This window comes from Rana temporaria, chromosome 3, assembly GCF_905171775.1.
Source record: "Rana temporaria chromosome 3, aRanTem1.1, whole genome shotgun sequence".
Classification (NCBI taxonomy): Eukaryota; Metazoa; Chordata; class Amphibia; order Anura; family Ranidae; genus Rana; species Rana temporaria.
In genome coordinates this window covers 382448149-382474896 of record NC_053491.1, presented here as the reverse complement: position 1 = coordinate 382474896, position 26748 = coordinate 382448149, and the positions used below count along the sequence as shown (strand labels likewise).

General features: G+C 44.8%; 1 protein-coding gene across 1 annotated transcript in view; it reads right to left on the bottom strand.

Annotated features, from left to right (window-relative positions):
- Nucleotides 1-208: 208 nt before the first annotated feature.
- The window catches only part of NUP205 (nucleoporin 205), a 117781-nt gene continuing 91241 nt past the window's right edge, over nucleotides 209-26748 (bottom strand). The window contains 16 exon segments of the mRNA XM_040345676.1: nucleotides 209-522; nucleotides 1075-1142; nucleotides 1286-1411; nucleotides 5104-5155; nucleotides 5157-5225; nucleotides 5316-5429; nucleotides 5432-5484; nucleotides 14888-15014; nucleotides 15149-15277; nucleotides 16092-16168; nucleotides 18309-18435; nucleotides 18521-18659; nucleotides 22825-22946; nucleotides 24473-24664; nucleotides 24755-24903; nucleotides 26334-26432. Of these exon segments, the coding sequence (XP_040201610.1) occupies nucleotides 370-522; nucleotides 1075-1142; nucleotides 1286-1411; nucleotides 5104-5155; nucleotides 5157-5225; nucleotides 5316-5429; nucleotides 5432-5484; nucleotides 14888-15014; nucleotides 15149-15277; nucleotides 16092-16168; nucleotides 18309-18435; nucleotides 18521-18659; nucleotides 22825-22946; nucleotides 24473-24664; nucleotides 24755-24903; nucleotides 26334-26432 (1796 nt within the window). The 3' untranslated portion in view covers nucleotides 209-369.

Genomic DNA, 26748 nt, shown 5'->3' with positions numbered 1-26748 from the left:
AAAGAGAATGGTTAGCCATGTCCTTCATTTTAGGTATCTGTTGTGAACAATGGGTCCAGCTGAAACACTGAAACTTAACCGTTTGACCATATAGTGTACAAGAAATGTGCCCTGATCACTTGCCACAGTACCAACTAATAATTTAGTAATTATTATGCGAGTGAGAGGTATTCAAATGGATCAGCATGAGAAAACCATTTTTGAAATATACATTTTTTGTTGTTTTTAATTAGCATGAAATGGTGGTAAAAAAATGTCACATACAATTTATTTTAGTAGAATTGGATTTCCAAAAAAGGTGAAAAAGTCTGTCCATAATTTAGAAAGTAGAAAAGAATTCTAGAACATTCTGGTGCGAGTTATTTCAGATCACGCTCTGGATACTCGAAGAAGGCCTCTTATTCTCCTGACCAGCGCCTGGATGAAGCTGTGCCGAGACCGAACTTTGCAGTAGACACTCTCAATGTCTAGCAGGCGCTTCTGCATGGATTCACCGAAAATGTTGGCACCTTCTCTCTGCAGCTGATTGGGGCAGAATAATAATAAAAAAAGAGATTAGTATTGGCAATTTTATTTAGTTTTGAGATTTAAATCTACTGCAGTCTGTCCTTTTGTTCACACATATTTCTATGACCTAGCACTCAGGAGAACAATCTCACCCACCTATTGCAAAAACACACTCCCAGCCATTATAGCAGTCAGATGTGTTCACATGCCCGTGATGTTGCCAATATAAATCTTATATTGGAGTCAGCAAATGGCTTAAAGGAACACTAAAGGCAATTTTTTTTTTTTTTAAATAACAAACATGTTATACTCCACTGTGCAGCTCGTTTTGCACAGAGTGTCCCCGAACCCTGTCTTCTGGGGTCCCTCGGCAGCTGTCTCTTGTCCTCCCAGCAAGAGCTTTCCACCTTCATGCGAGCAATGTTTTTTCACCTTAATGCATAGGATGCATTTACCCTCTACAACCCCTTTAATTACTATTGGTCATGGATTTTTTAAACCAAAGATGTGCTATATCAATGAATAACAGAATAAACTATAGATTATAACACCCTTTTTAAGGCTCACCATATCAATGTCTTGTTGGGTAATCTTGCTTTGTAATCTGAAGTCAACGTTTGAATCGTTCAGTGTATCTATGGAGGCAACAAAGATTAACATACCAGAGCTAAAACGGTTATGTAGGTTATGATTTTGTACATGCAAACAATCTTACAATAACACCACAATAGTGTCCCCCCCCCATGTCTTGCATGAGACTGAGAAACACTTTACTCACCTTGGAACTTTCTATTGCTGAAGGTTGTGTTGTTGAACAGTGAATCTGGGCTGTCGTTTGGGGTGTACTGGAGCAGGTAGTATTCTAGGTGACGCCATAGTATGAACAGACATGTTTCTATGATATCTAATTTTGCGACAGGTCAAAGAAAATGAGTGAAGATAAATTTACTCTAGATGGGATGGATGTGCTCTCATGCCTAGCATGGTCAGTTTTAAAATAGGAAAGCAGGGGGGGCTTGCAAGATCAGCAGGTATTTCATACAAAAGGAAGGAATACATTGAGAACAGGATACTTTAACATAAGTACATGGTATAACAGGCACATACTAGGCATTTGAAATGTAGGGGTAACATACAGGTATTCTTTAAGGTGCCAAGGAAACAGAGGGGGGGGCTGCACAGGTAGAAAAACTCACGCGACACCCTGCACAAAAAGACTTTACCAAGGAATAAGGTGCAATAGGTCTCTGAAACAGAAAGGCCAAAGCTGAAATCTGTCCCTTGATGGTACTTAACACAGGAGAAATCTGACTAGAAAAAAAAAAAGATGCAACACAAAATACTATTGTGAATAAAAACTTACACATCAAGCAATAAAGGCTTTAAATGTACAGTAGTGCACCTTCATAGAGGTTGACTTCCTTGTCTTGAAGGGTAGGGATTACAGAGTCAGAAACACCCCTATCCCTCAGGACTTGGGCTTCAACAGCCATGCGGTCAAAGACAGTGGGGCCTTAAAGGAGGATCCAAGATTGAATCCTGTGACAGCAAAACTGGCTGAGTTGGAAGAACCCATGCCTCATCTGCCAAGAGATTTACGATGTCTGCATACTAGATCCTTCTTGGCCAAACAGGTGAGATCAAAATCCCTGCAACACCCTCTAGCTTTATCCTGCGCAATAGTCAAGGAAGAAGACGCAGTGGAGGGAAGGCATAGATCAGGAAAAACTGACCACAAGGAGTCAGCAGGGTATCTACCGCAAATGCCTGGTGATCCCTGGATTGGGACACAAACCTGTCCAATTGGTTATTGAATATCGACACCAAGAGATCCACATCTCACATCTCCCACAGCAGACAAATCTCTGCAAAAACCTTTGAATGAAGGGTCCCATTCTCCCAGTGTCAGTCAGCAGAAAGTCTCCCAGCCATTTTCTACTCTGGCAAAACGCCTAGAAATTTCCCCAAAACTTGTATACAAGCCAGTGGGCGGATCAAGCCTGCCTTTTAGTTGCATAAAGCCACAAGTTTTCATTGTGCATCATTACAGCCTTCCAGCCACCAGTTTCCTAACAACCAATGACATCATATCGTTGATAAGGAGGATGTTGAGCACTTGTTCAACATCCTTGTTTGTCCCTCCCTATCAGCCCTGGGGTCAAATTAGCTGAACGAGGGAGAGAAAGCGAGGAAGAGGAGAAATATTGGCATACTAATCAGTACCAAAGGTGTGTTGGCTTTGGAAGAATTATTTCCTCCAACGTTGGGTGTCCTACGTGTGTGGTTATTGCTGTATTATGTAAAGCCTTACACTGCTCTAGAACAGTGTTTCTCAAATCCAGTCCTCAAGGCGCCCCAACAGGTCATGTTTTCAATCTGTCCATTATTTTGCACAGGTGATTTGATCAGTTTCACCACCTTAGTAATTACCACAGCCGTTTCATCTGAGAGAAATCCTGAAAACATGACCTGTTGGGGGTGCCTTGAGGGCTGGAGTTGAGAAACACTGCTCTAGAATACCTCCCTGAATCCATCATAAGGACCTTCGACTTCATCAAAAGGAAATATTTCCCTGCATTCAGCATCTGCACAGATATCCACCATTGTAGAGGTGACCTGGTCTTAAAAGTCAGATTCCGCGGCAGATCCAAGGACTCCTGACGTCTGTGCCATACTGACAGGATATTGAGCTGAAGAGCTCTGAAGTAAAACTGGCTAAGGCAGCTACCATCTTTCCCCCGGCACCCTCATGCATGCCCGAATTAAGGGAGCTTCCCTGGGACTCCATCTGAGATTGAATAGAAGGTATTTTGCCTGTAGAAACATTACTGTTACCTGTGTCGAGGACGAAGCCTTCATACCCCGAAAAGGTTGAGTTGGAACCAAGGCGTACTTCTGAAGGTTCAGCAACTAAAGAAAACTTTTATAGGATCTGTACCATAATTTTACATCAGTCTCTAAGCTGATTGCTCGCTGAGGAGCAGGTAATCCAGGTACCTCACAATGGGATACACTGGGGGTCCTCAAGAACCGTAGAACTGAAGCCAACCTCTTGATAAACACTGGGGACTGTGAACAGGTCAAAAAGGCGATGCCACAAACTGATAGTGGCGATCCTCCACAGCAAATTGCAAATACCATTCTTGAGGCCAGAAGTCCCCTTGATGAAGCAAAGCAATCAACGATCAGGTGATTTCATCCTACATTTATTACTATAAAAAGGAAATTGTTGAGAACCTTAAGGCCTAGAAAATGGCTGATGCCTAATTTGGGGCTAAGGGGAACCAGAAACAAGTTGGAACCTCTCCAGTGTGGGTGTGATGACCCCCTGCAGCTCTGGGAAGACTGCAGTCCCAAAGAAAACTGCTCTTTTATGTGGCTCCAAAGATACCCTTGAGTGCAAATTTACCCCAAACAGTATATACTTTCTGAAAGCAGAGACCCTGGAGAATAATAAAAAAAAAAAAAAATACCGACTGTCGCAATTTATGTTGTTACACAATATTTGTGTGACCATTTATCAAATGCAAATTTTCAGGAAAAAAAAACAAAACACAGACATGAATTTAAAGCACACAAAACACAATATAATACCCGATTCTTTGATAGCGATAAACAATGTTGCATCAAGAAAACGGATACCAAGCTTGTCAAAACAACTCAAATTGCATGCACACATGAAATGGCCATAAACGACGTTACCTAAAATGTTTCATGGGTGATGCTTTAAAACCCTTAACAGGTTATCAGTGTATAGTTGATCAAGAATGATGTCCCTAGAATTACTGTTCATAGTCTGACAATCCTGGGTTTACAAAATGCGTGTGGTACCTACTCATGCGTTTGCACATTTTTTTTTTTAGTTTAAACTTTATTGCCATCAAAAGGGGGCCAACACACCCCTAATGTGATAGCTTTGGGGATGGTAACAGATACTCTTTTTGGAGACCCCCCCAATGTCTCTACCGTCCTCCAATGCAACTAATCAAGCACAGATCATGCTTGATTAACTGCTTCCCTGGCTGTAGCAGCCAGGGAATGACAGCTCTGAAACCGGAAGTTGATGAAAACGTTGTTTCAGACTTCAATAAGTCACAGAGGAGATTGGGGAATAGAGTTAATTCCATCTCCTTGGGGATAGAGGAGCACAGAGCAGATGGGGGAATGGATGTCTCTCTATCTCCTATGTGTTTAGCCATCTCTGCTAAAAAGAAGTCACTGACCCTTTCCAAAAACGCTGAGGCACAAAAATGCATTGTGTAAATGTGTTCCATAGGAACCCATGTTAAAAAAAACATGTCCTGCGTTTCTACAAAAAGCAGGACAAAAAAAAAAAAAAACGCACTGGTGGTGAATGGCACCTAAAAGTCTTCCCCCCAGCAGAAAGTAGTCACTACTCTCCTGTTCAGCCACTGCTGCATGAATTAAAAGGGGGAGATTTTACAGGTAAAATAACATGAATACATACACGTAATAATATTATTAGGAGGCTTTTTCCTTTATCAAAGAGCTACTTAAAGTGGACATAGCACAAAAGCACAAAATGTGTAACACTTCCAGATATGTATTGCCTCTACCAGAGATCAAAGATACAGCAGCTACAGACAAAAGTTTGGCTTTGCTGTGTGATGAGTTTCACCAGTCTCCTTCCGTGCCAAAGCATACTTCTGTGTGCTGGAGATTTTATCTATCCCGACTGGCATCTCAAACTGGGACAACTGAAGATAGAAGAGATATCACTGATTGGAGAATACCTTCCAGTTTTTAAAGACACAATGCAGGACAGAATATTGCGGTCTTGGCAATACCTCTTTAATTTCATCGGGTGGAAGTTGCTCCACATTCTGTAACTGGCTTACGCTCTGTCGATGGATGTCCGTAGTAAGTGAAAAAGTCGCTGAGCATTGCTTAAGGAGAGAGACAAGACAATGCCAAGACTGGGGAGTCTCCATGAGGAAAAGACGGATGTCTGGGAGTCTGTAGTGTAAACAAATAAATAAAATAAATAAAATTAATAAGCCACATTATTTTTCCCACTTACTTTCTCTTCCTGCAGCATTGTCACCCTATGGAAAGCATAGTATAAAGTCGGTCCATGGAGTTTTGCTTTTTTCATTTAACCCCCTGGACGAATACATTTTTTCATCTATCCAAACGAGTTGGATGGAGGAGTTTACCCTGTTTGGGACATTGTAGCTGTCTCATCGAGAAAAGTTTTTGCAGCATGTCCAATTGACTCCTGTTGAGCAGGGACAGCCATACACTGATCGAAACTTGGCCTAGTCCTTGCTGTACCACCTGAAATTCAATTAGTGTATGGCCAGCTTGAGATTGATAGATACTTTGTCAATGGACTAAAAAAATCTTCCATTTTGAAGCTCTTTCAGCAGCTGATTTTAATCTACTACTGATTTAGCTTCTTTTTACCACTTCATGGTTGTACTCATGGTTTATCAATGCAGCCCCCCCCTCCCCTCCGTGGATACCCACCCCAGGATGCCCATTAGGTATGCTACCCTGACCACCAGGGAATATGCTAATCAGTGCCCAGGCAGATGCCAATCATGCCCATCAGCAATGCTTGGCAGTGCCATCAGTGATGCCTATAAGGACCCCCTATCAGTGCCCGTCAGTGCCACCCATAAGTACCCATCATGTAGCCTTTCAGTGCCACCTATGAGTGCCTATCAGTGCCACCTCAGTGGGTCCAGCCGTAATCAGTGCCTGTGTCAAGCTCGACAAAGGAGGCAGCTCCCGAGTTCCATCTACCAGTGCGCATGCTCCTAAACGCAGTTGCATCACCCACCAGTGACGTCATCACGCCCGGCGACGTGTTCCAGCCCACACTATCGGCCGGATCCAAGCCTCGGTTTCATCTTGGTAGTCCCTAGAGTTCCTGCTGGCTAGGATTTCTCCCCCACAGGCTGAAAAATCAGCTCTTCAGAACGCCGCTCTGCAGTGAACACTACACCAGTGTGGATGGACTCATAACCTCCATGTAAGTGAATAATGCACCTGTATCTCATTAAAATGTTTATAGTTCTAACCTAAAGGCGCTTGCAGGGCCGATCCTAGGCAGGGTGCATTGCAGAGGTGGGGGCGCCGAACATCTAACAGACTCTCTAACAGAAGCCCTCTGTGTCCATCAGAGGCCCCCTTCAGTCCAATAAAGTACTCTGCTTCTCTTCCGTATTTTGTTTATTGTTAAGCAGATCATGTAAGGATCCCAGGGTAATGAAGACTTTGTGGGGGAGCATCTCTGTGTTGAGTCATTGCCATAGAAACATTTGTAAAGGGGAGGAGTTAGTAAAATGACGACGCCCATGTGGGGGCGCCAGAAATATTTCTGCACCCAGGCGCCTGTGACCCTAGGATTGGCTCTGGGTGCTTGTGTTTCTTTTCTCGTTTGCATATCTGGAGTCTGCTTTCAACTCCCCCCTCAAAGGCTGCCAAGATTGTTTTGGACTGCTAAAGTGATCTATACAGGTCTCCCCTCTTCATCTCTCCCCCTCCACATACACTGTGTATGCACTTCAAGGACGTATTGATGGACTAATGTATTAAATCTCATACTATTTTTTTCATTTTGATGAGTGCCTGTGACATGTGGAGCAGCAAGTATCAACCCCCACAGCACCAGAAGATCACACCTGTGGGGGTATTTGGCACATGGGACATAATTCATTCATGCAAGTGGTAATATAAAAAACAAAATAAAACAAAAAAATGCTTCACTTCAGCTTTAAACCTTGCAGTGTTCGTGTTTAAATCCAATGCCATGACTGCTGCCCTGGGTTCTGGATTTCAGAGTGGCGCTTTCACTTGAAGCATCTCTTGCATGAAGGCTCTAGAGTTAAGTCTCCCTACACTGTAGCATCAACAGAAAACACACTGCCTTCTAGCCTAGGATGGCAAGGCACTCCCCTGCTCCTTCATCCTCCCCCACCCACTTTCTTTCAATCTAACAGACTGGAGACTGGACCGTCTACTGTTAACCCTTTTCTGCGAAGGCCAGAAGTTCAGGAAGCAGCGCTAAGAGCAGGAGTCCGCAGCAATAAAAGTTGTAAATCGCAAATACTGGGGTAAGAATTTTTAGTAAATAGTTTACTGGGGGAATTCGTATTCAATTGTGCTCAATGTGTTAAACTAAAAAGAAAACATGTCAATAAATGCTGTATTAGTGTTTATACTCACTCATCCATTATAGGATTAGTCTTCTGTATACTGCAAAAAACCTGGTTGATCCGCACCTTCACTGTCCCTCCCCCTGTCTGTCTCCTCCACTGCAGCATGCAATTCTGAAGGGTAGCTACAGCTAGTGCACCTTGCTCAGTTTTAGTGAGTTTCCTGTCTGAACAGCTCACAGGACTATAGAGTTCCACACGATGGGCATATACACACCGGTTAAATGAAAGTCCACCCCCTCCCCCTCCTCCATGCCAAACACAATTGGGACAGGATCCTGTCAATCATGTAGATCTCCGCCCACACCATGTTAGAAAGAGCTAGGCTGGTTTGCAACGCTTATCAAAAAAGTTACTTAAAAAAATAAAATAAAAACATTGTATTAAAAGAAATACAATGGCAATCATCGATATACATAAACGGGACTGAGAAGTGTTTCATCTCAGGTGAAGCAGAAGCAAAATAACCATGAATAGGAACTCCTCTGTGTCCTATGATGTACGATTAAAAAAAATAACAGATCTAGTGGCAGATCAGTGGGTGATTAAACTATGTTATGGGGGAAAAAAAACCTGCTAGGTTAATGCCATTTACAAACTACATCCAAAAAAAGGGATTTTTAATACAGCTTACCTGTAAAATCCTTTTCTTGGAGTACATCACGGGACACAGAGCGGCATATTCATTACTAGTGGGTTATATGGAGTACCTTCAGGTGATGGACACTGGCAATCTCAAACAGGAAGTGCCCCTCCCTATATAACCCCCTCCCATAGGAGGAGTACCTTAGTTTTGTAGCAAGCAGTATGCCTCCCAAAATGGTCCCCATAAGAGGGGTGGGAGCTCTGTGTCCCGTGATGTACTCCAAGAAAAGGATTTTACAGGTAAGCTGTATTAAAAAATCCCTTTTTCTTTCTCGTACATCACGGGACACAGAGCGGCATATTCATTACTAGTGGGATGTCCCAAGCAATGCTTACAATGAGGGGAGGGAGACATCTTCCCAAGACAAAAGGATTTAATTTAGAGATATACTCAAATCATAATAAATCCAACTTAGTTGAGAAAAATAAATTTAAATCTTTAAATTTTACTCAAAAGGGAGCCCCCGGAATCCGAGGGTCTCAAACTGCAGCCCGCAGCACTGCCTGCCCAAAGGCTGTATCAGTATTCCTTCTTACGTCCAACTGGTAGAATTTTGTAAACGTGTGGACAGAAGACCAGGTTGCCGCCTTGCCAACTTGAGCCATAGAGATCTGGTGATGTGCTGCCCAGGAGGCGCCCATGGCCCTAGTAGAATGAGCCTTTAATGATACTGGAGGAGGCAACCCTTTCAAGCCGTAGGCCTGAGTGATTAACTGTTTAATCCACCTCGAGATGGTGGATTTTGCAGTTGCCTGCCCCTTCTTGGGCCCATCCGGTAAAAATGAACAACACATCTGTTTTCCGGATCTTCTCTGTAGCTTTAAGATAGGCCTTCATGGCCCTGACAATATCCAAGGTATGCAGCAACCCTTCCTTTCTGGAAGTAGGTTTAGGGAAGAAGGATGGTAATACCAAATCCTGGTTTAGATGAAAACTGGATATAACCTTTGGTAGGAAGGAAGGATGAGGGCGGAGAACGACCTTGTCCTTATGTAAAATAAGATATGGTTCCTTACAGGATAAGGCTGCCAGTTCCGATACTCTTCTGGCGGAAACTATGGCAACCAAAAAAATACTACTTCCTTGTCAGTAAAACCAAAGGAATTTCAGCCAACGGCTCAAAAGGTTGTTTCTGTAAACTTGACAGAACAAGATTTAAATCCACGGACAAAGCGGGGATTTAACTGGAGGATTAATGCGTAAGACCCCTTGAATGAAGGTCTTAACCAGCGAGTGGGTGGCCAGCGGCCGCTGAAACCATACTGACAAAGCTGAAATCTGTCCTTTGATTGTGCTTAATGCCAGTCCTTTATCCACTGCGAGCTGGAGAAAACTTAATACCCTATCGATGGTGAACTTACGAGAAAGCCATAACTTGGACTCACACCAGCCTGCATAGGCCTTCCAGACCCTGTAATAAATCACCCTAGAGACCGGTTTCCTGGCTCTGATTAGGGTAGAGATTACTTTCTGAGACAGACCTCTACCCCTGAGAATCAGGGATTCAGCCTCCAGGCCGTCAACTTAGATGCCGTAAGGCAGGGTGGAGGATCGGACCTTGCGATAGCGTACTTGGCCGTAGAGGAAGAGTCCAAGGGTCTCCCACTACCATCCTTAGGATTAGTGAATACCATGCCCTTCTGGGCCATGCTGGAGCTACCAGGAAGACTGGTATGTGCTCCACCCTGATCCTGCGCAGCAGGCAGGGTAGTAACTGGAGCGGGGGAAAATGCATAAAGAAGTTTGAACTGATGCCAAGGGCAAACTAACGCATCGGTTCCGCAGGCCCTGGGATCCCTTGTGCGGGACATGAACCTGTCTAGCTTCTTGTTCAGTCTCGATGCCATGATATCCACGTCCGGCACTCCCCATTTCTGGCAGAGTGTCTGAAAGACCTGTGGATGCAGAGACCACTCCCCCGGCAACAGAGTCTGGCGACTTAAGAAGTCTGCCTGTAGTTGTCGACTCCGGGAATGAATATAGCCGATATGCAGGGCACATGGGCTTCTGCCCACAAGAAAATCAAGCTCACTTCTTTCTGAGCGGCTTGACTCTTGGTTCCCCCTTGGTGATTTATATATATGCCACCGCCGTGGCATTGTTCCGATTGTATTTTCACCGGGAACCCTTGTAGTTTGGACGTCCAAGCCCTGAGGGCTAGTCGAGCAGCTCTGAGCTCCAAGATATTGATGGGCAACTGCTTCTCTGCCGCTGCCCAAGAGCCCTGGCGAGTGCAACCATCCAAAATTGCTCCCCAGCCCATCAGGCTGGCGTCTGTGGTTACTATCTTCCAGGTCACAGGACTGAAAGTCTTTCCCTTCAGGAGATTCTGAGGGTTTAACCACCAAGCTAGACTTTGCCGCACTCTTGGTGAGAGTGGCCAAGGAATTTCTAAGGCCTGAGGCCTCTTGCTCCAGGCTGACAGGATGGCTGCCTGCAGGATGCGAGTGTGGCTCTGAGCGTACGGAACCGCCTCGAATGTGGCCACCATCTTGCCTAGTAGCCGCATACATAGGCGAACAGTTGGCCTTCTCTTGCTTAGAACCATTTGTATTAGCTCTTTGATGGCCTTTAATAGGGGTAGAAACACCCTCTGTTGTTCTGTATCCAATCTCATGCCGAGATAATCCAGCTGCCTTGTGGGCAGGAATGCTGACCTGTCTCGATTTAGGACCCAGCCGAACCTCTCGAGGTACTGAACCGTGAGGGCCACTGCTCTTTCCAGGCCAGGAGACGAATGGTCTACGACCAAGAGGTCGTCCAGGTAAGCCAGGACCGTGACCCCCTGGATCCTTAGATTGGCTAGGATTGGGGCTAGGACCTTCGTGAATACCCGGGGGGCCGTAGCCAACCCGAAGGGGAGCGCCACAAATTGGAAATGACGCTGAGCCACCGAGAAGCATAGAAATACTTGATGTGGCTGAAAAATTAGCACATAAAGGTAAGCATCCTTTATGTCTATGGACGCCCTGAAGTCGTCCTTCTGGAGCACGGCGACAGCTGACCGAATAGTTTCCATCCGGAATGAGCGGACCTTTAGATACGCATTTTACTCCCTTTAAGTCCAAAATTGGCCTGACATCGCCGTTGGGCTTTGGGATGATAAACAGGTTGGAGTAGAACCCCAATCCCTGTTCCCGGACTGGTACTTCTACTATCACCTTCTGGCATAGCAGATGATTCAATGCCGCCATCAATGCGGCTCCTTTCACAGGGTCGCCTGGTACTCTTGACTCCTGGTAATGAGGAGGGAATTTTAGAAATTCTAGCTTGTAGCCCGTGGTCACGGAAGACCGTACCCAGCAGTCGGGAATGGTGGCCTCCCAAACCTCTGCAGAGAGACGCAGCCTTCCCCCCACCATCGTGGGTGGGGGCGCCCCTTCATAGGGCCGACTTGGGGGCTGGCTTCGCAGGCTTGCGGTACCACTGCTTCTTGCCCCCAGTGGCTTGGCCCTGCGGCTTATTGTTAATGCCTGATCTTGCAGAAGGCCGTCGATACTGTTTGGTATTAGAGGGCCCCTGCCCCGGGGAGGGCTGGCGCCTAAATGCGGGCCCTCGTGCCTTCTTCTTGACTGGCAAGAGAGTGCTTTTGCCGCTTGATATAGTCTGAATATATCTATCCAAGTCTTCTCCGAAGAGACGTCCTCCATGGAAGGGAACCCTACCAGGAGTTTTTTTGCACGGGGGCTCAGCCTCCCAATTCTTCAACCATAAGAGCCTTCTCATATGGATTAGAAATAAGAATAAACGTGACGCCTGCTGGATGGAGTCCTTGATAGCATCCACCGTAAAGCGTATAGCCTTGGGTATATCCAAAATTCCTCTGCCTGCTGGGCAGGGATAAGTTTAAGCATTTGCTTAGTCTTATCTGATAATGCTTGGGCCACTCCAATAGCAGCCACAGCGGGCTGAACTATCGCCCCTGCTGAAGTAAAGGAGGCCTTAAGTAATGTTACCAAGCGTTTATCAACCGGATCCTTAAACACCTGCAAGTTAAAGATCTGTTCACACATGAGATGGCTGCGTCCACAGTAGGGACAGCCCATCTCTTTGAAAACTCTTCCTCTAAGGGTTACCTGTCTGGCTTAGCCCAGTCCTGAAAAATCAGGTCCTTTAACAAAGGATGTACCGGGAATACCAAATTGGCTTGGGGCGCTTTCAGGGAGCCCAATGAGGATACCGCGGAGGCCAGAGGCTGAGGCACAGGTATCTTAAAAGCCAACCGCACCATATCCGTTAGGGACTGAACCCACAGTCTTTCTGCGTGAGAAGCTGAAAAAGGTTCCTCTATTGTAGAATCCTCAGAACCCAAATGGTCAAGGTGATCCTGACCTCCCTCGTCAGTCGGAGAGGATATCCTCCTCCAGAGACTCAGACCTGGGAGACGGGGATCTAACCCGCTTCTTCCCTGCCAAAGATGCCGTAATTAGAGCGGCCATCCTCCTTTCCAATCCACCCAAGGTGGAGGCTAACATCTCTTCCGTTACATAGGAAGGAGCTGGTTGAGTAGGGCCAGCCATAGCACCTAGCAACCCTGATGGCTCACCTAGGACAACAACTTCCGGGCATTCCGGAGTAGTAGGGGCCACTAGATTTTGGATATCCTCAGAGCCCAATGGAGAACCTTTTGGTTTTTTTAACCGTTTTAGCGTTCTTAGCGCTACCTGCACCCTTAGGAGCCATAATATACAAATTCTGAGGCACTCCGCTAGTATACAACTGACTGTAATAGCTGGAGAAAATACACATATAATCAAATAAATGTGAAACAATAGGATAGGGTAATGTTAGAGGGACTCCAAACCTCCCATAACCTATAAAAAGGGAAAATCAATACTGAGCCCCAAGGGCTTCAACCAGAAAAAATCTTTTTTTTTTTTTTTTTTTTTTGTCTGGTATTGACCCCCTAATGCTGGGCTAGGTGAGCACCCTAAGTGTTCAAAGGCGCTGCTTAGTACACAGGCTTGAATGCAAACTTTTAAGCCAGAGGCTCCTTAGTAAGGTGTACTTCCCACAACTGCCACCGGGTGTCACTGTGCCAGAAAGCTCTGTCAAACCTTCCTATGCTGTAGCCAGCATCGCTGCTCCGTGTCCCCTCACAGCCTTTACAGACTGAACAGCCCTCCAGGATTTATCCTCCCTGTGTGCAGGGGGGAGGAGCCGTCCGGCGTCAACCGCCCCATCCCCGCAGCACCGCCGCGTATGCGCGCGCACAGATAAGTAAAAGCGCGCGCACGCGCGCGCGTCAAACGCCGCTAGGGGAAGCAGGAAGCCATGTGGAGAGGAGACACCAGGACCTTAGACGCTGGAGCAGCCGACACAGGTAAAAGGGAAGCTTTAAACTGTCTCCCTAATGGTATGGTTCCTTCTCTGTGGAACACCCTGCCCAAAAAAAGGCCCTCCTTGTGACAGAAGCAGCAGCAGCCTACTAGCCCAGCCAGGGGAACTATACCTGGGTGTTTTGAGCCATCCCGTTTGAAAACTTTGTGGTTCTCCTTTGCCCATGCACAGAGGCATAAATAGGCTGCCCAAGAATCCCCTGTAGGAAGCCTACTGACAAACCAAGTTCCGTAGGCCCCCTGCTTACCTTTCCACGCCGCAGGGTATTGCTCTGCAAGAGGCCCAATCTTCACCCTTCACCGTGGGTATGGTCATAGACCTTCAGGGACTGGGGTCTTAAAAGAACACCACAACCTGGACCTATACAGCACCACTGGCAACAGGTATTCTCTAGGTTAGAAACCAGACCTGGAACCCAGGGTCCAGCCCTCCAAGGAGAGGCATTATAGGCAAAACCCCATCCACGAATTGGGGGCCCGGGTACCGTCCACTTTGGCTATGAAGCACCTTGGACGGATCCGGTCAGCTGGCCCTGGTCCCAAGGACTACTACAGGCACAGCCTCAACGTGCACCAACACCTAAGACACTGGCGAAAAAACTAAGGTACTCCTCCTATGGGAGGGGGTTATATAGGGAGGGGCACTTCCTGTTTGAGATTGCCAGTGTCCATCACCTGAAGGTACTCCATATAACCCACTAGTAATGAATATGCCGCTCTGTGTCCCGTGATGTACGAGAAAGAAATATATTTTTTATAACATTTTGCCAAAGTTCCACTTTAAAGTATAAACAACACACACACACACACACACACACACACACACACCAGAGTCCTTTTGTAGAAGCTGTCCAATACACAAGATAAAGTAGCCAATCGGGCAAAGCACAAACATTTTAGTAGACCGGCCACAAATTTAAGAGCATGCATTCCCCAACATCTAACAGAAAAACTCTGGCAAATCATTGGCTGTTTTAGGAAGTCACCCGGTATTTTAGGAAATTTAGCTTATTGGTTACTGATATGAACTTGTTCTGCGGTTTTGAATGACTGAAAAGTTAAAAAACATATATTTAACAGCTCGTTGGGAACTTGTGACATCAATGTGGTAAAAATCATAAAAAAATAAATTGGTTGGCCATTCTACCCCACAGCTGCAGCAACAGGTTTATTGACCATAAATGAAAATACAAAGCTTCCCAATCACATACCTAATCTTGGGCCTTCTCTGGAAGTGCTCTCGCTTAGACTGGGGGTGAATAGACACACCATTTGCTGAAGGTTGGGGGAGGTTTGTATCATTATTGTATGGCAGTATTCCATCACATTGGCACAAACCTAGAGGAAACAGGACATGGGAGATAGGAGGTAACTACATTCAATATGTCAATTAACAAAGCCAAGTCAACCAAAACTTGACTCTAGGTAAAAGACTCCTCTACACGGAGAACTAGCTAGAAGGCACAGCTTACCTGCTGCATGGCCAGCTCCATATCGTCTCTTTTGTTCACGCCATCTAGCTGGGATCCATCATTTTGTAAATTGAGCTGCCGGAGTTTGTCAGAGCCTCCAAAACGGCTTAATAAAGTTAGGCTGAGACGCTAAAAATAAACAAATAAATTAGTGTTTTTCCAAGCGTTCAGGCTGGTATTTTTTGGGTCGCTCCTTAAAACAATTGGCAAGTTTAAAGCTGAACGACAGGAAAACAACTAAATGGACAGATAAAATGCATATTTCAGCAGATATGTCAATCGTAAGGATGAGCTGCCGCGTGTTCGCAAAGTCCACGTGCAGAGCCCGCCAGGAAGTCGGCACTGCGCTAATTACAGGCAGCGAGACATTGTCCCAGGAGCCACACATCAAGTCAAAGCATGCTGTGGAATAGTGAGAGGCAGTCTCCCCACCAGGCCACGCCCCTAACTACTACTACTACTCTTTTTACAGGTACTATTTCAGTCTATTTTTCAAGCAAACAGGGTGGGCTTAAGGTGAACCTGTGCCCAGATTATGGAAAATAAAGCAGTTGAGGAGCTTTAAACCAAGGCCCCACTCCCTAGCACAATCCTATCTGCCAGGGCAGAAAACCCAATTTTTCTTTGCTGCAGTAACATTTGCAGGTCTTGTACCTCCCCCTCAACCCATGACGAACAGTGAAAGAAATGGCAAACAGATTGTCATGCATCCCCTTTCCCAGTCTGAGCAGTACTATACATGGAGTTATAGGTTTAAATGTTGTCAAATTATGGTATCCATACAGCATAAATTTAGAAGATGACAATTATTAAAGTATTAATCAATACAGAGTGGCATTAATTTGTGTATTTTATATAAGCCTGGAGATCAGCATTAATAAGTGAACTAAAAAACATAAAAAAAAAAAAAAAAAGGAAAGGAAAGGAAAAGAAGTTCCGGTACCTGAAATCTGTTAATGTGTCCATGCAGTTCCATCAAAGAACCATCGTTCAAACTAATGTCCAACTCGTTAATCACACCTGGAAAATGACATTGACTGTGAGATTCTATATGCAAAAATCCTTTACTTGAAGGACATATTATTCAGTGTATACCTGCTAACAGGCACTACATGACAATTAGATGGCTGGTGGTGCTGGCCAAAGAGGACAAGCAACTATCTTAAGTGTCCAACCTCTTAGTAGCTAAGCCATGTTATTATTCACTGTTCTTGAGGAAGTCATTGACACCAAAACATGTCAGGTGGAGTTACATCATGGTGACATCAGCATGTAGTTGCACGCAGGTCTCGACTCTAGTGAAACTTTTGCGGTGCAGGCATCCGTAAGCCCTGGTTCACACTGGTGCGTTTTGACATGCGATTTGGCATGTCAAATCGCATGTCATAACGGCGGTATTTGCCGCAAATTGCCGGCAATGGCACCATCCTAATCGGTGCGACGCCGCATCTGCCGCGCTTCACCGATTTCAAAAAGTAGTTTCTGTACTACTTTTTGCGATTTACATTGACATCTGTGCAGAAACCTGCACAGATGTCTCTAAAATCGCGGCTGAAATCAGGACTGCCAGCGGGAGTGAAATCCTGCGAGTTCAGCTGAACTCGCACGGCCTCACTTCCGCAGCCCAGTGTGAACCAGGGCTAAGAGCCCTTTCACACTGAGGCAGTTTTCAGGCATTTTAGCTTTAGGAAAAGTGCCTGAAAACTGCCTCCCATGCGCTAGAAAAAGTCCTGCAAGCAGCATCTTTTGGGCAACTTGGGAGCCCTGTATACAGCGCTCCCAAACTGCGCCTGCCCATTGGAATGCATGGTAGCGATTCGAAAGAGCTGCAACATGGGCGATTTTAACCCCTTCTTAAAGAGGTTGTAAAGGTTTGTTTTTTATTTTCGAAATAGGTTCCTTTAAGCTAGTGCATTGTTGGTTCACTTATCTTTTTCCTTTGATTTCCCTTCTAAATGTTTTTTTTTTGTCTGAATTTCTCTCTTCCTGTTCCTCCTCAGTAAGCGTGCCCCCATCATCCGAGCCGTTCTGGCTGGGGGTTAGTCAGCGTGCTCGCCCCCTCCCTTGGGACTACATCGCTGCGGCAAGACGATGTGAACATTCAGTGTCTCCCCGCAGGGATGTAGTCCCAAGGGAGGGGGCGAGCACGCTGACTAACCCCCAGCCAGAACGGCTCGGATGATGGGGGCAAACTTACCAAGGAGGAACAGGAAGTAAGAAATTCTGGCAAAAAAAAAAAAACATTTAGAAGGGAAATCGAAGGAAAGGGTAAGTGAACCAACAATGCACTAGCTCAAAAGGAACCTATTTAGAAAATAAAACACGACCCTTTACAACCTCTTTAAAGGGATAACAGCTCCCCACTAGCGGCCGAAAAGCTGACACGCCCGCGGCCCCAGTGTGAAAGGGGTCTAAAGAAATCTCCCTCTACCGAGTCTGGCTGCAGCCTATTTAACTGTCGGCAGCTGAAGCTGCTGCCTGTTCACTTCCTGGATTTACACAGGAGGCACACCTCCAGCTCTGTAGGTTTCATTGGCCCCCTTATGACTCACCCCCCCTCCCTTCTTGGCAAACTCTCACAAGAGTGAGAGCTGTGCATGATGTCATAAGCCTAGGCTTTTCATTAGACAAGAAACAGGAAGTGGGCTGGTATAAGGTATTTACTGGCAGAAAAAAAAAATGTTTTACTATCCAAAGAACAACAAGGACAGATTTAATAGATGGAAAGTTGAAAAAAGGACCGAAGGTCCGCTTTAATAAGGGAAGTAAGACTGATTGGTTGGTTTGGTTCAGGATCACAATTTTTTTTTTATATAAGCAATGTTATTAGCCCTGCTTGAGTTCTCCCGTGTTGGACTACAGAACAGTTCCCTTCATAAAGACAAGAAAAAAAGGAAGGCGTTCTGTAGTTGAGAAGGGAAAACTGGACAGAGCTAAAAAAAATAAAAATAAAATAAAAAATAAAAAAGACAGCTTGGGATTTCAGTGCAACAAAAGGCAGAGTTGTCAGCTCAAAGTTTGGATCTCACTTGATTTCTGGCTGATTTTTCTGTACTTTGTGTTTTTAAAGGGATAAAGCATAGGAAAATGTACTGCAGAGATTTAATTATAGTCATCAATCGCATTAGGCGTTTCTGTATAAGTACGTAAAGTGAATGACCTGGCAAAGCAGCTTTGCTGAGGAGTCCTGTGAGTAGAGCAAGTTCCTGCAATGATCCTAGGCTCCCGTCTTGGCCTCTCAGAATAGCTTGAATCGTGTCAGAATGAGCAACCAAGAACTGGAACACCTGGCAGACAAGAAGCAGAGGCGCAAATTACAAAGTAATCCTAAAACAAACACTGCAAACATCTCAAAGGTTTCTGGGCATTCACCTGTCCGGCAGCCTGTAGGTGCTGAGCAGTGCTGGAGGTCAGGATCACCTCGCAAAGCAGAAGAGCAGGTAACAAGATCTGCCTGTATCTTTCCAATGGTGCAGAGATAAAGATGGGGGTCTCTCGTAACCCATATGATCTGAAATAAAGAACATAAACTTCATGAATAGGTCAGCTCTAAAAAGGTTTTCTGCTCTTGCTTTAAAAGTATCAAACCAATCACATGAGATTATTGAAAGATTATACTGTCCACTGAAGTAGTATCAGGGTTTCTCCTTCAAAATGACATCCTACCACCATGTAATTTTTTATTTATTTTTTAATTACTGGTTTTTAATACTTTGGGGAACTGACCTGAAACATTTGTCAAGGTGTGTGGTTCACTATCACCTGGATGGTATCCAGACCTAAATATTTCAACCTCTGGGTTGGGACTAAAGTCGATATTTGCAAATTCAATACCCATCCAAACCTCTTTAAAGTGTGCACCATGTGAGACACATTGGTCTCCAATACCCACTAAGTTGGGTGGAGAGCAGAGTCTGTCAGCAAAAACAATGTTCTAGAATTGCCCACTAAGTGTTTGGGAGGAACAAACAGCTCGTCAGGGTGTTTTCCCATGATCACACCAGAGAGAACTAATGAGGACTCCGATGATGGAATAGAATCTAAGCCGGAGTTCACACTATTCCAACATGAAACTCCGATGACTTCCGATCCGACTTCAATGAATGGGATCCGACAATACCAGGCCCTTTCCGTCTGGTATGAATCTCACTCACTTTGCACCCCCCCTTTCCTGACCTGATGTCGCATCACTGTGAACCGGGCCTTAACGAAATTTGGCCGGTTTAGCAGGGACCAGCTGAACTTTGATACATGTTTGGCCACTCCTACTCAACAAAAATTGATCTAATGATCGACTTATGTTGAACTGGCGCTGTCAGAATTCAATGTCTTAGCAGGGCGGATTCCTCTAGCCACCTTGATTTTGTGGATAGAAGAATCTGTCTGCTTTTTATTTTTCTTCAGCCTAAAGTAAAAAAAAAAAAAAAAAACACACCACACACCATTACCAGCCTTTAGAAGGCAACATAATTATATAATTCTAGGCTGCAGAAGCCAGCACTGTCAGTGAACACACTACAAGCTGCCCCAGAGTCAGGGGCACCTAAAACAGGGGAACTGTCCTCCTCATGTCTAGAATCAGACACACTGTGACCATGTGGCGGTAAAGCAACTTAAAGTTCAGGGTAACAAACAAGGCCAAACAGCTGGTAGTTAATGAGTCAGGTGACCAAAGCCACTGTGTGGAGGCATCAGGAATGGACTAAACATCAAAGATCCATGTGACTCTTTGTAACCAGAGGCAGCGAGATGCTTCTGCAAAACTCTATAGCAGTAAAGAGTACATGGGCATGCTGCAGTCCATCCAGTGGATGTCATCATCACCCTATATTTTCTGTGGTGGAAACCAGCAGGAAGCAGGGCATTTAAATGCACCCAGTGACCATTGTAACTGAGGTAGCTCCCAATGCCTAGCCCAACCTGCATACTCACGGAGTGAGTCTTCAGTGACAGGGCAAGTGTTGAGGCAATGCCACCAGCTCTGGACCTGGAAAGTGTTCCATGACTAATTTATAATACCAGATCAGAGTCTAGAAAGTACCCTGCACAGAACCCAGTACCCTGCAATGTCCAGTCCAGTGGGTTTTGGATGGAGCCCTCAAAAAGTCAAGCTAAGGACGGTTGCACCAGACAGCTGCAAATCAAAAGTACCAGCACTAGCTAAAAGAATAAGGAAAATAGTGGTAGTACAAATCTTAATCTTTTACACATCAGAGCTGAACAAAAGAATTTTCGTCTGCCAGCTTGCTATGGGGGCACCCAAGCTGAGCCGCTGCTCTGTGTGTCCATTTTATGTGACTTCTGCACATAGAAGGTTTTTTCATCTGAATGTATAGAATGCATTAAGATAAAAAATCTTCTGCCTTTAGAACCACTTGCCCTTCAAAATATTTTTCTTTTAATTAGGAGATGTTTCAAGACTAGGCATACAAATGCAAAAACATACAAATCAATATCATATGTACGTTATCAAAGATTGTCAAAAACCAGATTCACCATGTAAAACTGAGACATGTAAAATGATAAACCAAAATTAGGCCCCCAACAAGCACAGCATTATTCACCAAGAAGTGTAGAGAGCAAAAAAAAAGCAGCGCTCTTCGATGTATGAAACACCTTGCTTCCAAACAGTTCAGGCTGATTACACCCTATGACAGGTGGGTCCAAATAAAGCTTTCTCTACTCGGTTCACACTGGGGCGACCTGGGATCCGACTTCAAGACGCCCCAAGTTGCGCGGTCGAGAAAATGAATGGAAGTGAATGGGAGCCGTCTTAAGTCACTCCGACTTCAGAAAAGGTTCCTGTACTACTTTAATCCGACTTCTAGGCGACCTGTACCCATTGATTTCAATGGAAGTCACCTCAGAAGTCGGATCCCTGTTCACAGTGAGGCAACTTTACAGGAAGTCCCCCCGGTGTGAACCTGTTCTAAGGCAAGCTCCTCCCTCCCACAGGGGAACTCCACGCCAAATAAAAAAAAAAAGGTTTTTTTTTTTTTTTTTTACACAGCGACATGGGTTCCCCTACAGGAGCATACCTAAAAAACGGCGTGGGGGCCCCCCCCCCAAATCCATACCAGACCTGTATCCGAGCACGCAGACCGGCTGGTCAGGAAAGGGGGTGGGGACAGGCGAGCGCCCCCCCCTCCTGAACCATACCAGGAGGCATGCCCTCAACATGGGGGGGGGTGCTTTAGGGCGGGGGGCACCATGTGCCCCCCCCACCCCAAAGCACAGTGTCCCCATGTTGATGGGGACAAGGGCCTCTTCCCGACAACCCTGGCCGTCGGTTGTTGGGGGTCTGTGGGTGGGGGGCTTATCGGAATCTGGTAGTGTCGTGGTTGGGATTTGAACCAGTGACCCTTTTTACTGCTAGACGAGAGAGCTACTCACTACACCACTGTTCTGCCCGGTATGGATTTGGGAGGGACCCCCACGCCGTTTTTTTCGGCGAAGGGGGTTCCCCTTGAAATCCATACCAGACCTAAGGGCCTGGTATGCTCCTAGAGGGGGAACCCATGCCGTTTTTTTATTTAAAATTTGGCATCGAGTTCCCCCTCCTGGAGGCGACGTCAAGTCGTGTTGTAAGTCGCGTTGTGATTCATACTCAAGTCGTGTTCAAGTTGCCTCCCAAAGTCGCGCTGAAAGTCGTGTTGCCCCTGTGTGAACCGGCTCTCAGTGTTCTTTTGGGATTTATCAGGTGTATAAAATGTACAAAACCTTCACCACACCTTGTGATACAGCTGTCAGCTTCCCTTATAAACCCATGGCTTTGCTAATGCTTTCTGAAGCCAGATTGTGCTTACATTGTTAAGCAACAGCTTCCTGAAGGTGGGTTGTTCCAAAAAAAAGCAAGCAGTTTGAGTAGTGCAACCCTTATGCCGCGTACACACGGGCAAACATGTACGATGAAACTGGTCCGCCAGACCGTTTTCACCGTACATGTCTGCCCGGGGATTTCTGTACGATGGCTGTACTAACCATCGTACAGAAATCCGCGTGTAAACAATACGCGGGGCGTGTCCGCGCCGTCGCCGCGACGACGTGGGCGGCCCTGCCAGTTAAATGCTTCCACGCATGCGTCGAAGTCATTCGACGCATGCGAGGGATGGCGGGCACTCGGACATGTACGGTAGGTCTGTACAGACGACCGAACATGTCCGAGCGGGCAGGATTCCAGCGGGCTGTTTTAAAACAAGTCCAGAAATATTTGCCCGCTGGGAAAAGGCCCGGCGGGCAAATGTTTGCTGGAATCCTGCACGCTCGGGCCTACACACGACCGAACATGTCTGCTGAAACTGGTCCGCGGACCAGTTTCAGCAGACATGTTCGGTCGTCTGTACGGGGCCTTAGAGTTACATGGCAGCACGGTGTGTATATGACTTCTCTTCAAGTCAGAACAGCTTTTATCTATACCAAATTCAGTAGGAATGCAAAATATAGCCTAAAGCAGATGGTGCAGCTCAGTAGGAGTTAAAATGCAGGTCAGAAGGAAGTCAAAGTGTGAAGGAAATCAGAAGCATGGCAGGTTGAATGCTCTTGAAAAATCTGCATTTTCACAAGCTCATAAACAGTTCAAAGGGAGCGGAAGGAGTACAATGTAACAAAGCAGGACAGCAAAAATCAGGGCACCCCTCTCTAACAAATAGATAACACAACTGGACTCTTCAACTTACCCGTGTTGGTCAACCTCTGGGCGCATATCATACACTTGGCACTGTGCCAGTCTTACAATCACCCCGCACCGCAGCAGCTCCAGTGCACCCTGCTGGCTTTTGGCTACTCGGGTAAGAAATGCCTATATAAAATAAAAATGTACAAAAAAATAATTATGCCTCACTCCAATTTCTACAAAGACATTAGCTACTAACTCAACAAAATAAGTCTACTTGTCTGCGGATTAGTGACAAAATGCACAAACTGAAAATCTTCTCTACACTACTCTAATGCCGCGTACACACCATCACTTTATGTGATGAAAAAAACGACACTTTCTGTGAAGTAAAAAATGACGTTTTTGAAACTTCAATTTTCAAAGACGAAGTTGCCTACACACCATCGTTTTTCTCACAATGTTCTTGCAAAGTGAGGTTACGTTCCACCACGTTTTACCATTGAAGTAGCTTCTGGGCATGCGTGGATGAAAAAACGTCTTACAAAACGACGTTTTTTGCTACACACGGTCAATTTCTGTGAAGTAAAAAGTGCACTTTTGAAAAACGACACATAAAATTGAAGCATGCTTCAATTTTTTTTTGGTCGTTTTTTACAAGACATAAAACGACGTTTTCCCCCCACACACAGTCAATTAAAGTGACGTTTTTAAAAACGTCATTTTTTTTCATCACATAAAGTGATGGTGTGTACGGGGCATAAGAGCTTCACTTTTCCCACATTTTGTTATGTTCCAAAAATTTGTTAAAAATGAAAAAATCCCATGTACATAAGTATTCACACACAGCCTTTGCCATAACACTTAAAATTGAGTTCAGGTGCATCCTGTTTCCACTGATCATCCACTTGATTGGAGTAAACTTGTGGTAAATTGAGTTGATTGGACATGATTTGGAAAGGCACACGCCTGTCTATATTAGGTCCCACAGTTAACAGTGCATGTCAAGAGCACAAACCAAGTCATGAAGTCCAGGGACGTCTCTGTAGACCTCCAAGACAGGGTTGTATCAAGGCGCAGAAAAAAAAATCTGCAGCATTGAAGGTCCCAATGAGCACAGTGGCCTCCATCATCTGTAAACGGAAGTAGTTTGGAACCACCAGGATCTCTTCAGTTTGGGTGCCTGGCCAAACTGAGCAATCGGGGGACTAAGGCTTTAGTCAGGGAGGTGACCAAGAACCCGATGGTCTCTGTGGAGAGAGGAGAACCTTACAGAAGAACAACCATCTCTGCAGCACTCCACCAATTAGGCCTGTATGGTAGAGTGGCCAGGCAGAAGCCTCTCCTCAGTAAAAGACACATGACAGCCGGCCTGGAGTTTGCCAAAAGGCACCTGAAGGAATCTCAGACCAAAAAAAATGCAGCCACCACATCCAAAGACCAATAAGATGCAATATATTAAATCTTTGTTTTTGGGCTTAGAAGTGCTTTATTATCTAAGGGAGGGGATGAGATTACAAAAAAAGTTCAATTTGTAGTGTTCACTATCCTTTTTTTGTTCAGATATTCACTGCTTCCCACAAATTTGAAAAATCATAAAAGCACAACCCATTACTGCTAGTAACAAATATACAGACATATGAAATAAATATATGTCATTTTTTTTACAAACAATGTCTCTGCAGTTCAGAACTACTTTAGAAACCACATACCATTTTAGATTCGTAGATGTACAGAGCCTTCAAGGCTGGAGACTGAGGCAACAGAAGATTCTGTAAGACAATGTCATCCTGAGCCAAAGCGTCTACCAGCACCTTAAGATATCCGCTGTTGGACAGATAGAGAAGCCACTGTTGCTGCTTGTCCATACAAACCATCCGGTCTAACAATGCCAGTGCCAACATCTGAAGTACAAAAGAAAGACATTTAGGAAAAGGGAATTTTGCACAACAGAACACAACACAGCAGAAAATGAGGCATAGCACCCTCCTTACCCTGCTTATCTCACGACCATCGCAGGCATCTCTGCAGACGACTTCCATCAGAGGGGTCCAGTAGCTCTCAAATATTGCCAAATTGTCCCTCTGTAATTTACTGAACACATCTTCAGGAGCTGTGAGCCTCTCCCACATGGACTTATTAGCTGAATGAAAAAAAAAGTAAGATGGCTGAAAACACATAAACATAAAAATAGGAAGAAAATAAAAAAACAACTGTTCTACACATCTTCCATGGAGTAATGCTTGCTTACACCCTTACCACTGCAGTTCCAAAAATACTGCATCAAGTGTAGCTCTGGACGTATCTGTATAGCCACAGAAAAGTGGGCCACACAACAGAACATATTTTTACATCTGCTATTAGTACATTACACCTTGATGCACCCAAGTCAAAAATGTGAATGTAATGCACATTAAAAGCAGAACTCCAGATTTTGTTACACTCTCCATAGTTCATTTGGGCCAGCTTCTATGTCCCTCACCAAAATGTGAGGCCTCTGGACACGCTTTATAAACTGTATGTAGCGGAGTCCACATACAGCATAGTGTTCCCAGGGCAAGCAGAGGCCTGTCTGTCTTATACCCGAACACAGAGTTTGAGCGGCACTTAGCCATTCATAGAAAGCAATGTATTCTAGCAATGAATACAAAGCTTCTTCTGATTGGCTGAGTCAGAGGCGGGCTGATGAAGTCACAACCTCTGATTCAGAGGAACTGTATATAGCCCCAGCAGCCTCATATGTTAGTGAAAGACATAGTTTGGGCCGAGCCTGTAACAAAGCCTGGAGTTCAGCTTTAAAGTTTTACAGCAAAATTGTTACCTGTACACTAATCACTCATAGGCCTAAATGGAACATTGCTCCTGCAGTACAGGTATGAATTTCCTTCACATTGTTTAAAATAATAAAAAGCATGGTTTGTGTGTGAAACATGTTAGCTTTCCTTTCCCTGCTTGAACTTTTTGTGCTCTCTCAGTTTTTACTTTAATAAAGGCATTTTTTTGGATCTCAGCTTGGGAGTACAGCTAGTCTGACTTTTTTTGATTACTACAGGTATTAAGGTCAATTGAACATTACCAAGTAGGCAGCCTGGCTCTAATGTTTTTTTAGGCAGGGCTGAAGGCTGAAATTACTATTACAACATCATCTTTACAGGTCAACGATCTTTATAATTCGGATACAAAAATGTGGTCTAGATCATCCAACCTATTTTATGCTACTCAAGATTTTTTTTTTTTTTTTTATCAATAACAGTTTTATTCAGGCTACCCAAGATTTTAATGGTGAAAGGATTTTTTTTTTTAAACCTAAACCATAAAAAAAAAAAAAAAAAAAGAAGATAAAACAATTTTTTTTTTCTTCATGCGTGATCTGGTACATGGGAGACCTAATCCAGCACCCCCACATAGTTCTGCAGTAATAGATCACTTCTAACACAAGCCTATTGCTGGCTGGGGGCTTTCTGCTCAGGAGGGGATTTTGGCTTGAAAGCTACAAAAAAGCACCCAAGGCCAATCCTTAAAGAATCTCAAACAAACATTTGATTAAACTAGGAAAATATGGACCTTTCTTACCTGCTTCTAGTGTATCAGGTTCATCCGGTCTCTGGGCAATTTGCAAATAATAAAGCAAAGATCCGTATAAATGGGTCCGAACTTTCTGCAGCCCACCTCCTGTACAAACAGCAGACACAAAAACGGTTAGCAGAAATTTAAAGCTGTAAAAGTCAATCAAAGAGACCACAAACAGCTAAATATGCATTAAAAAATACAAACAAAATATTCTACCAGCTAAAAGCAGGGATCTGTTGTGGAACTACATATCCCATGAGGCATTGGAAAACTCTGACATTCACAGACATGACCATGTATGCTGGGAATTGTAGTTCATGAACAACTGGAGGGCCATAGTTTGGAGACCCCGGAGCTAAAGGATTTGTAATTCTGTGCAGTCAGTCTTTACAAAAAACTTCAACAATAAAGTCAGGAA